Consider the following 12,724-nt stretch of genomic DNA (forward strand, 5'->3'; position numbering starts at 1 on the left):
GAGCCAAGATCGCGCCGTTGCACTCCAGCCTGGGAAACAAGAGCAAAAATCTATCTCAAAAAAAAAAAAAAAAAAAAAAAAAGCTTTTTGAGTTTGTGGCACTGTGACTAGCCCAAGAATAATGTCTACAGTCTGTCTGTTTTCTCTATACTGTGACTGAAAGTGAACATCATTTCTAGAGTACTCTTAGGAGTACAGCTGTATTAACGACTTAACTATGCAGAGCTTCTGGATTATGATTCCACAGTTACTTCTGTTTTCTTTTTAAATTTATTTATAGATATATTTAAATGAGAAACAAGCCAGGTTTAGAATTACATTGTGCATGGACAAGCAGGGAGTTATGAACATTTCCATTCAATAATTTGAAAAGCAGCAATATTATCAAACCAAAAGTAGACAATCAATGATAAAAGTGAAACTTCCAAAAGCACTCATATATTAATAGTAACATGAAAAATTTATATATTCTATGCATTATGTTTTAAACAATAAAATAAAATGTATCCGCATTTTTCCTGCTCTACTTACTTATCTTATAAACATTACCTTTTGGGTGAAGTTCAGCTATTGAAAAATTGGCTATATTTCATTTTCTTGTAAAATTACAATTTCTGAGATCTTTAAATGCCTCATTTCATTATTTATCTCCATAAAAGGCCTATTAATGTGTTCCCTTTCAAAACTCTGAAGAGATTTTCTTCAAGGTTATTTCTCTCAAAATTTAGGTATTTTCTTACATACTATCTTTTTTTTTTTTTTTTTTTTTTGAGACAGAGTCTTGCCCTGTCGCCCAGGCTGGAATGCAGTGGCGTGCTCTCAGCTGACTACAACCTCCACCTCCTGGGTTCAAACTATTCTCCTGCCTCAGCCTCCTGAGTAGCTGGGATTACAGGCACACGCCACCACGCTGGGCTAATTTTTGTATTTTTTTTTTTTTTTTTTAGTAGAGATGGGGTTTCACCATGTTGGTCAGGCTGGTCTCGAACTCCTGACCTCAGGATCCGCCCATCTTGGCCTCCCAAAGTGCTGGGATTACAGGCCTGAGCCACTGCACCCAGCTTTTCTTGCATACTATCTACCACATATTTTTGAGTAAGAAAAATATTAAGAACATCTGTTCTAGAGAAAGGGTCTTATAGGGCTTCTTTGTTTTTGATTACATCACACAGCAATTTTGTCATGTTTTATATAAAGCAGGTGCTCAAAAAAGTTTGTCATATTGAATCATATTGAGTATTATATTATCTAAAATCATTACAATAGAATTATCCAAAACGTAGTGAAAAATCAGAGATTATAGTGTACGAATTGAAAGTAACGTTCCTGTCAGATATGCTTGTGTAACTTAGTTAAGTCTTTCCACATAGTCTACATTCACTAGGTATCCCCTCTGCGAGGCCCTGTGCTAGGCTCTGTGCACACAAAGATGGACAATATCAGGTCCTTCTACTGTAGCCACTGAGAGCCTCATGGAGTTATTTGACCAGTGAATGGAGAGTTACAGAATAAAGTGACCTGGACTTTCCGTGTCACCAAAGTGACAGGTCCAAACTTTCCCTCTCACTCCTTTCTTTTCACTACCAAAGTAGTGTGGGTGTCTTAGCAAGGTGAAATAAAGAGGCAAAGGCTTTCTCAGCATAATAATTAACAAGAGAGGGTTTAAGAAAGCTGAAAGATTTAGGCCTCTCTGCCTAAACACAGGCAATTATCCTGTCCTAGGAGATCTTGGGGCCAATCCTCCAGGATGGGGCACTCAGCAATGGAGCCCTGACTCTGGGGGAGGTGGGAGTGATAGAAAAGCCCAGCAAAGGTGGGAGAGTGGAGAAGAGTGCAGGAAAGGGACTCCTGGGTCTCCACTGGGGCAGATTCTGAATGGATTGAAAAGTAACTTGATAGGAAAAATCAAGAAATATTATCAGTGTCCATGATTAGACTGTGGTGAGACTGTCTGTTATCTTCCTAGACACTGGGGGCATGAATGGCTGTTTATACTGTTGTAAAGGTGTTCTCAGTGACCCACAGGGACTCATGGGATGGGAAAGGAAGGGAGCGCCCAGCTCAGGCTGCACAACAGATGTGGGAGAGTGGTAGAGATAGGATAAGATGTTTTGGAATCTGCAAGTTGTTCAGTAAGGCTCAGGCATGGACCATATGGCCAAAGAAGCTGACCCCATGTCAGTGCTTACTAATGCAAAGACAGTTGATTACCATGAATGTTACTACTCTGGACAGATTTGGGGTTAGGAAGTACAATTCAATGTTGAGTAAAAGAGTCTCCTTTTGAGGATGAAGAAAAAAAGGAAGGGTGGGCTGAGTTGTTCTCCTCAGGGATGCAGTCCACTGGTGACAGAGATTTGTAATATTCATCTTCCCCATCAAGTACTTTGATTTGGCTGCAACAAAGAAAACAACAGGATTTTCAACAAAAAAAGAAAACAAATGTTACAATCATCACTGGGGCAGCTAAAGTCATGTGAGTAGCTGGAACAGGGTTGGGTTCCAACACTGAAGGGGACGGACAGCTTAAGTGGTTCAGGGTCTCCCAGTACAGAGGTACCAGGGTCTGATCTACGAAGCCCTTCACCTTGGGGTCACGCACTGATAATGGGTCTAGTTTTGCGGTGTCTGGAAGTTGTGGTCATATTGCAACTTGATTTATGGGATTGAACTCTCTGTCTCCATCTGGTTCCCTCTAGATGAGAAAGTTTTCCTCCTGACCTCCTCCAATTCTCTAATTATTACCGTTATATACTTCATTGCTATTCTCAGTTGCGATGCTTACAATCAAACGAATGACAAATTCCTTACTATCCTCTGTCTAACCAGTGGGGCATGTTTCTCTTTGTGCATGTTTTAAGGCCCAGGGGTAGGATAATGTGGAGGAAGTGGCCTATTTGTATTTCGTAGAGTGCTCTTATTTGTGGAAGGAGAGTTTTATATAACCCACTACATGTCTCTAATTATGAAGAAAGTACAATTCCCCGGAAAAATTATGAGAAATAACATTTGCCCTTAGGTGACAATTTCAACCTTTTTGGACAGAATAGATTCAAGTTTTGTATACTTGCTACTGTGAAAAGTAATTTCCAATGTCAATAAGAGTGGCAATATCTGGATTGCATATTTTTAGAAGCCTCTCTGGAAAGTTTTGCATTTTCTGTAATATCACAAAGGACCCCTTCTGTTTACAGTTGCTTAGAACTAAGAAGACAGATATTTACCCAAGTTTTCTTGGCTTCCTCTTGCTCCCTTGATATTCTAGAGTTCCCTGTGGAGAGGGCCAAGAACACACAGTCAAAGCAAAGCAGCAAGTCGTTAATTTTTAATTCAAAGTGATTTTGTGTTGAATGCAAGCAGATGCTGATAATATCAGAAGTCACAGCATAATTTTTTTGATCAAAGGGCTCAAGTGAGCCTGATGAAGCATGCATCTTGCTCGTCTTTGATAAACCACATCAATTATTCACCGTGAAGGCAGACATCCTGACATGAAAGCAACAGATAAAGAGCCTAAGCACATGTTCAAGACGAGAGCATGAGGGTGGGGGTGGGGCTGCAGGGGCTGGAACAGGTAGTAATAACAGAATTATTAACTGGAAACAAAGCCAGTGAAACAGCTTTATGGCCACTTTGAACTCACATTTAACTGGTTATAGTACATAGTGTCCTCAGGGCTACTCAGCATTTTGGGCTGCTGACATCGTCGGCGAGGTGTTCGTTGCTTCTGTGCGAGACCATTTTCTGAACCTGAAAAAAGATAGCAAAACTTTGCTGTAAACCGTCCCAGGTGTTGGGAAAATTAAGTGAAAAATGGCTCTTCACATAAACGCACTTAGTAGAAACTGTGTCCTATTTTAGTGGGCATATTAAAAGCTTTGCTAATGTTAGGAGAAATGCCGTCCTAAAAAATACACACAGATTGCTAAGTGTAAACAAGGGCCACTGTCCGTAACTTCGCATTCAGCTTTCTGATCTGAATCAGCGGTCCGGGATGACAGAAAGCAAGCTGGTGTTTCCACATTGGTGAAGTATAAGTTGGTGGTCAGCCTTTATAGAGTAGGGTGCCCTTAGTGGGATGACTGTGTTAGGACAACCAAAGCAATCAGGGATGGTTTGCACCACATCCTGCAGTGAGAGTTCAAAAACATCTGGAGCACACATACTCTTGGGGAGATGAGAAGCAAACCTTTTGGTGGGATACATTTTGGGGGAGAAAATGGCTTGAGCTAAAATTTACTGAAAGGCTTTGAACAATAGCACTGATGCATGCAGTTTCTGGAGGTAGTGTAAAAGAGAAGGAGAAAGGATGATTGCATGATTACATGAAGCAGTCTCTCCCTGTTTGTCCTGATTTCAGAACCCTGGACCAAGAGCACATTGGAGATTAAGAAACCATGAGTCAGAAGAAGTCACAATTCATCTCCCTTCCAAGCAAATGATTTCACGGATCTACTGTCCTTTCGGCTCTATATCTGAATCAGGACTCAGCAGTTCTGATTTCCTGGCAACACACACACACACACACACACACACACACACACACACACACACACACCCCTGTCGTAGAATATTGTCCATGAATATTGTCGTTTAGAGAAAAGCATCACTATCCTGGAGGACAGAGTGTTTATTATAAACTCTTCATTAAAAAGAGTTGGGGATTTTACTTGGAATCATATTTTAACTTCACCAGAGATTTCCACAATTTAAAAAAATTCTGGGGGAATTTTAAAAGTAGAGAGTGACTTAGCAAGGTCCATTATTAATAGCAAAATATCTGTTCCCTAAGTATAAAGTTTTGTATCTTGATTTTTCTTGAATTGGGACATAGCTATATTTGGACAAGACTATCAGAACCCAGCCTGGCCAACATGGTGAAACCCCATCTCTACTAAAAATACAAAAATTAGCTGGGCGTGGCGGCAGGTGCCTGTAGTCCTAGCTGCTCGAGAGGCTGAGGCAGGAGACTTGCTTGAACCCGGGAGGCAGATGTTGCAGTGAGCTGAGATTGCACCACTGCACTCCAGCCTGGGTGACAGAATGAGAGACTGTCTCAAAAAAAAAAAAAAAAAAAAAAAAAAAAAAAAAGACTATCAGATCCATCCATTCTAAATACCCATTTTGTTTTTTTTTTCCAGAAAAGGAACTGAGGCCCATAAAATTGAATGGCGCATCTCAGATCAAGTGGCCAGGTAGTACCCAACCCTAGATTTCTTACTTTGTGTTCCAATAGGTTTTTTTTTTTGTAAATTTTTTTTTACACTATAGCATATGATCCTTTTTTGTTTTTGAGATAGTCTCGCTGTTGTCCAGGCTGGAGCGCAGTGGTGTGATCTCTACTCACTGCAACTTCTGCCTCCCAGGTTTAAGCTATTCTCCTGCTTCAGCCTCCCAAGTACAGGTGTGCACCACTATGCCCAGCAAATTTTTGTATTTTTTGTAGAGATAGGGTTTCATCATGTTGGCCAGGCTGGTCTCGAACTCCTAGCCTCAAGTGATCTGCCGTCCTCGGCCTCCTAAAGTGGTGGGATTACAGGCGTGAGCCATTGCACCCAGCTTATAGGATATTGTCTTTCTTAAGGAGAAACATTTTTTAAAGTCAAAGGTCTAAGTAAAAGTAAGCTCAGTAAAAAAATATATATATTATATGATATACTATATATAGTATATGCTATATATCATATACTATATATCATATATGATATATATTATACACCATATATCTATAAAATGTGATATATACTATATATTATCTATAAAATGCTATATATTATATACTACATAGTATCTATAATATGCTATATATTATATACCATATATTAGCTATAATATGCTGTTATATACAATATATACAATATACTATATATCATATGTAACATGGTATATATTATATACTGTTTTACCTATAAAATGCTATATATTATATACTATATATTATCTATAATATGCTATATATTATATACAACATATATAATATACTATATATCATATATAACATGCTATATATTATATACTATATTACCTATAAAATGCTATATATAATATACTATATATTATCTATAATATGCTATATATTATATACAAGATATATATAATATACTATATAGTACATAAAATATACTATATACTATATGTACTATATATTATATAAATTTTTTGAGACAGTCTCACTCTGTCGCCCAGTCTAGAGTGCAGTGGCACGATCTCAGCTCACTGTAGCCTCCGCCTCCCAGGTTCAAGTGATGCTCCTTCCTTAGCCTCCCAAGTAGCTTACAGGCAGACACCCCCATGCCCAGCTAATTTTTTGTATTTTTAATAGAGATGGGGTTTCGTCATGTTGCCCAACCTGGTCTCGAACTCCTGACCTCAAGTGATCTGCCCACCTCGGCCTCCCAAAGTACTGAGATTACAGGTGTGAGCCACCATGTCCGGCCTCAATGAAAAATATTAATTAGCATAGCAAAACAATGTTGCTTGCAGAGGGTTCCAACAGCCTTAACAGACATTCTCATCCACCTCTTCATGATTACTGTGCAGAGCACAGGAATCTAGCCTGTCGTGCTGGCAAGGTTCTCAGAACACAAAGAACACAGCAGTTATTTCTGATGGTTCCAACACACCTCCTCCTTGTTTGCTTTGTGAAGTCCATACTCTGCAATATGGTAGAATGTGAAGCTGTGAGTCCCTTTTGTGTCATATCCTTTCTGATTTATAGATCAATGAAGAGAAGTGTCCTTAGGTCAGGCTGCTGGTGTGAAGCATGCTCTGGAGGTCTGACATCCACTCTCCCTTACACTTTCTAATATGGCAGGAATTCCATCCATGGTAACTCAAAAGACTGATCTTAAGAAGTTTTTGGGTTCAGCTAGAGTTCAGCCTAGTTCAGCTGGACTTCATGTTTATATAGTGTTTACATTTTATCAGAGGTTTTTATTTATATTGTCTCAACTGGTAATGCTTTATATACATTATGATTTTCAACTTTTGTTCTTGACGAACTTGCTGTTTCATTGGCTTTTTTTTTCCTGATTCTTATAAGGAATTAAGTTATTGGATAGAATGTTCTTAATTTTAATATTTCTCCCATTACTTAAAAACAACTGTTGGTGTCTAATCTTACGGTTTCTACACTATACTAGAATCTGGTATAAGCTATTTATCTGATTTAGCATCAAATTGTAATTTTCATTATTTTAAGTTTAATTTTTCCGTATTTCACAATGTTCAGAAAAGAATGCTGTAACTTCCAGGTGCTTTACCATTACAAGAAATCTGAGTGTCACTGATATAATGATCCATTGTAAGCAACCAAATAAATAATTGGGAAGTAGATCGTTGTTTAATAAATACTATTGGAACAATTTAATAGCAATATGCAAAAATATAACTTAAATACAGACATATTAACATTTATCCTATATACAGGGTACTTTGCTGGATTTTGTAGAAAATTCAAAGAGAAATAAGACAAAGTCCCTGTTTTCAATCTAGTAGAGGATGCTGTCTTAAGATGTTAAGTGATTAGTGATTTCTTTAAAGCTGTTTAAGCTAGTGCTGTTGGACTCAAATTGTTTAGTTTTTAAAATTCTAAATCCTTTACTTTTCTCAATATATTTCTTGATTCTCACAGGCCACAATAAATTCTAGATGAGTTATATAGTTGAGAATTTTAAACATCTCCAAAAAACTTTAGAAAGAAATGAAATAGACTCTCTCAGCTGTATAAGAAGATGCTAGTGACATGCATGGGTTTAATTATATTAAAGTGTTCCATATGATGGACAGTAACAAAACTAAGATGAAAGGAAGTACAACAGAAAGATAAAAACAATTAAAAGATATATACCCATAAAAGTTACATCCATAATGTGGAAAGGCTGAGGCAAGAGACAGAGAAATATAGTTAGAAAATGAGATACTGAAAAATGTTGAACTATCCTGACAAACAGCTTCAATTTAACAATTACTGCTGCTTCTCTATTAATTCGTACACCAAAAGGTTAAAAGACAATGTGGGAGGGGCCCCAGAGAAACAGCAGAATCCATAGGTTCCCCGCCTCCTGAAGTGCAACTTGGCAATAAACAGAGCTGGCCGGGCGCGGTGGCTCACACCTGTAATCCCAACACTTTGGGAGGCCTAGGTGGGCGGATTGCTTGAGCTCAGGAGTTCGAGAGCAGCCCAGGCAACATGGCAAAGTCCCATCTCTACAAAAAATACAAAAAATTAGCCAGGCATATTGGAATGCACCTGTGGTCCCAACTACTCCGGAGGCTGAGAAAGGAGGATCCCTTGAGTTCAGGAGAGGGGGGTTGCAGTGAGCCAAGACTGTGCCTCTGCACTCCAGCCTGGGTAATAGAGTGACACTTGGTCTCCAAAAAAAAAAAAAAAAAAAAAAAACAAAACTAAAACAAAACAAAAAACCCCCAGAACTAAGCAACTTGTTCCAAGGAACACGTTGCAATGAAGTAAACCAAAAGAAAAAGAAACAATTTGTATGAAGACAGACATAATAACACTTTTTATAGCAGAAAAAAGCTAGAAACATGATACATATTTAATAATTGAGAAGACATTAACTCAGATATAAAAACTGTTGAGTCACTGACAAAGCAGTGATAAATGTGTATGATGTTGACAGAAGAAAATTCAAAACTTGGAAAAAGTAAAATACAAAATAACATACAGCACATTGACTAAATCTATGCATGTACATGCATTGAGAACTTTATCATAATTTTTCCCTTGAAAATTTAAATATTAAAAAATCAATAAGGCACATAGTACCAAAATTGTTAGTTCTTTGCATATATGAAGAAAGTATAACCAAAAAAAGGCTAAATTCGTAAGTGGCAGAGTGAAAACTTGAACCCTGTCTTTTGACTTTTGGGCCAGTTTGCATTAAGATATAAAACAATATGGTTATTGGATAGTTACCTAGTTCATTTGATTAGTTTATGTAGAGAAACTGGGCAACTCAAGTTTGAACACTCACTTTTTTTTTTTTTGAGAGAGTCTTGCTCTGTTGCCCAAGCTGGAGTGCAGTGCCACGATCTTGGCTCACTGCAACCTCCACCACCAGGGTTCAAGCAATTCTCCTCCCTCAGTCTCTTGAGTAGCTGGGATTGCAGGCGCCCACCACTGTGCCTGGCTAATTTTTTGTATTTTGAGTAGAGATGGGATTTCACTATTTTGGCCAGGCTGGTCTCGAACTCCTGACTTCAAGCAACCCACCTGCCTTGGCTTCCTAAAGTGCTGGGATTACAGGCATGAGCCACTGCGCCCGGCCTGAATATTCACATTAAATGTGAGTTTTTACTTTGAGGACCATAATGCTCATATTCTGAAAGTGGCTTGTTACTACCTTGCATAGATGCCCGTGAGACAAACCAAACTCTCCACTTTGTGGTACATTGGCGACTACCTCCTTACTGTGCTTTTAAAGGTATATTATGTTAAGAACACCAGTTTGCATTTAAAATAGGTCTCTTTCCTTTTCAAGAATCTTTGCACATCCCCCCAGCCCCCTGCCCTGCACCTTCTGATTTCATATTTTAGATCTTTAACACATCTTTCTCTTCTGAATTGTTATAGAATTTTATAATAAACTGGAGCTAAATCTGTCAGAAAATGGAAGACATCTGGATAGCATTTCAGGAGCACTGGCAAATGCATACTCCTTACTTCCTAATCCCAAACCGGCACACTGGGCTGCACACATGCCCAAGCCCTTGGTGAGAGATAAATAGCTGAATTCAGTCGATCTGCCACATAACTTCAAACAATTGGTTTGTAAATTTAATTTTTCTTTTCTCTTTATTGAACATGCAGGTATATTCAAGCTAAAGTTGCCAGATAAAATGGAGGACATGGCCGGGTGCAATGGCTCAGCCAGGTGCAGTGGCTCATGCCTGTAATCCCAGCACTTTGGGAGGCTGAGACGGGCGGATGGCCTGAGGTCAGGAGTTCGAGACCAGCCTGACCAAAATGGTGAACCCCCGTCTCTACTTAAAATACAAAAATTAGCTGGGTATGGTGGTATGCACCTGTAATCCCAGCTACTTGGGAGGCTGAGGAAGGAGAATCACTTGAACCCGGGAGGCAGAGGTTGCAGTGAGCCGAGATCGCGCCATTGCACTCCAGCCTGGGCGACAAGAGTGAGACTTTGTCTCCAGAAAAAAAAAAAAAAAAAAAAAAAAAAAAGGACACACAGTTAGATTTGAATTTCAGATAAACAACCAATAATTCTTTATTACATCCATGAAATATTTGACATATTTATGTTAAAAAATGATTGGTTATTTATCTGAGATTCAAATCTAGCTGAGTGTGCTGCATTTTTATTTGTTAAATCTGGCAACCCTAATTCATGCAGAGTTGTAAGTCACAAATGAGGCTTTTGTTTTCTTCCAAGGTTTCAGAGATGAAGAAAATGTCTTCTTCTACTCCATTTAACTTGCTGAGTTGCAGCTATTTTGGCTACAAATGCCCCCTCCTACACTGTCCTCTAAAACTTAATGTTTCAGTTTTCATCACCTGCTACAGATGTGCCAGTTCTGGTAAGTTTCCTAGCAAGATTGAAGGAAGGGAAGGACAACTTCAAGGAAGGGCAGGATGGGGCATGCAGCCCATGTATTCCCCAGCTTGGTGGGGCAGAATGGGTTCTCGGCTCCTGAGGAATGGGCAGGCAATGCACAGGGGTCCTAGGAAGAAAGGGAGAGAATATCCTGGGAGAGCCATAGTCCCTGGCACCCTTCTGTGGTCCCTCATCAGGCATAGATACTTTCTGAGCAGTGTGATTGCTGATCTGATTGCCATTTTGTGGATGAGGCGTTCTCAGGTTCATTTGCCAAATGAAACATCCCCTTTAAGCAAACAGAGTGTTCAGTGTTCTAGATTTACAGATGGCAAATCCTATATGAGGTTATAAGCTATACCCCTGGGGCATTTAAATAGGATTAGAGTTGTGCAATTAATTTACAGGGCTCTGCCAACTCTGTGCATAAAGGGAGGTGCGTCACTTCTCCGACCAAGGTTCTCAGGGTATTTGGAGGTGACAGTAACCCAGCTGTCAGCTCGACAGTCTTTCTCTTCAATGAGGGTTGACCATGCGCATGGTACTCCAGTGGATACTCCCATGAAATAGCTTCTGAAGACATGACCTGTCTTTTCTGGTTCTGTGTCTCTTCCCCTAACCATTTCATTTTTACATAGCAACTCTTGTTTTGCAAAGTACTTTTTATTTACTTCATCTCATTTTAGGAAGGCCGAATAACTCTAAACAGATAACAGAGGCATAGTGAGACTAAGCGATTATACAGTTAGAGGCAAAGCCCAAATGAGAGTTCAGGTTTTTCAAATCCAACTGAGTATTTTTTTTTACATGATACCAGTTGTTCAACTTTTAAAATACTAATGCCCAGGTCAAGGCCTGGACATCAATTTTTTTTTTTTTTTAATCTCTTTAGGTGGTTCTAATGTGTAGTCAGCGTTAAGAACCACTGTGCTTGACCATATTAAATCTTTCCTTCCCAATAAGAACCATATCACCAGAAAGTCTACCAATAATCTACATCACCTTAGAAATGAAGAAATGAATTGTAATCCCCTTGCCCCTCATATGCCTTGAGGCATGGACTATTTCAGGGATGCTCAGAGCCTAACAGATCCTCAGGTTATTGGAGACGGGGAATTATGCCCTGGTGGCTCAGATTTCCAAATTTAAGTCATGTCACAGAGGATAATTCTCTGTGGTCTGGCTCCTTGCTTTTATATCTGAGAGGTCTGAGGCCCAAGGAGCTTAGGCCCCTAAGCTATATTAACTCAGGATTCTTGATTCAAAATCCCAGGGCCTAGGCCATGGCCTCTATTATGATGCTTGTACTTTTGCTGAGATGTTTTCGTAAGTTTTCACTTCACCAAGTCTAACTTCAGGAGGAACTAAGGAATTCAGTGGGCTTTTGTAAAACACATACACACACAACCAGAAAGAGAGATTTTCTCCTGGGGTGCATGTAATTCAGATCCTGCTTTTTAAGATGAAAGGAAAGCTACAAATTTTCCCACTTGCCATGTTATGTCATGAACAATCTTCTTCAAAATTGCAAAACTGCTACAAAGAAAACATCCCTGAGTTAAGTTAGTGCCTGTGGAAGACGCTGGAGTTATAAATTGTCTGTGTGGAATTTTCTACTTATTAGTTAAGGAGGTGGCAGTAACTTCCCCTGAAACCAATAGCTCAGGGCCCGGCACACTCTCAACAAATGATGAATGAATGAAGAATGAATGAATGAATACTGACTATTCACCATTCTCATTAAGAGCTCTTCCATCTATGTTGCCTATTCTTTGGTTCTGACTGTTAATTGGGATGTTTTTGTCCAGGCTTCCAATAGGAAGAGGGTCTTTCCTATCCTGGGATACCTCTGGGGAAACTGTCCAGAGATGTTTCAAAGAGGTAGACGAAATCAGTCTCTAAAAGCAAAGTTCCTTAGTATTTTTACTATTGTCCTTTCAATATCTTTATAGGAATATGTATTTTTTTAATTAAAAAAATTCATTCATTCATTTAATTTGGGTTATAGCTTCCCCCCCTTAACAATAAAGTCATAAATATTTTTCCATTCTATTAGGCAACTTTTGAAATAGTGTGTTTCTTTTAGAGTTACTTTTTGAAAAGGTAATAAATGAACCTAACATTCAAATAAGTTAAGCAGTGAAAAG

The 12,724-nt window shown here is 38.9% G+C and overlaps 1 protein-coding gene across 1 annotated transcript in view; it reads right to left on the bottom strand.

Moving 5' to 3' along the window:
- Positions 1-521: 521 nt before the first annotated feature.
- MYO3B (myosin IIIB) overlaps positions 522-12,724 on the bottom strand; it is a 498,102-nt gene continuing 485,899 nt past the window's right edge. Inside the window, exons 33-35 of the mRNA XM_050751472.1 lie at positions 3,644-3,750; positions 3,225-3,271; positions 522-2,396 (exon numbers count right to left, since the gene is read on the bottom strand). Coding sequence (XP_050607429.1) covers positions 2,258-2,396; positions 3,225-3,271; positions 3,644-3,750 — 293 coding nt within the window. The 3' untranslated portion in view covers positions 522-2,257. The remainder of the gene's footprint in view (positions 2,397-3,224; positions 3,272-3,643; positions 3,751-12,724) is intronic.

This window comes from Macaca thibetana, chromosome 12 (assembly GCF_024542745.1).
Source record: "Macaca thibetana thibetana isolate TM-01 chromosome 12, ASM2454274v1, whole genome shotgun sequence".
NCBI classification, from domain to species: Eukaryota; Metazoa; Chordata; class Mammalia; order Primates; family Cercopithecidae; genus Macaca; species Macaca thibetana.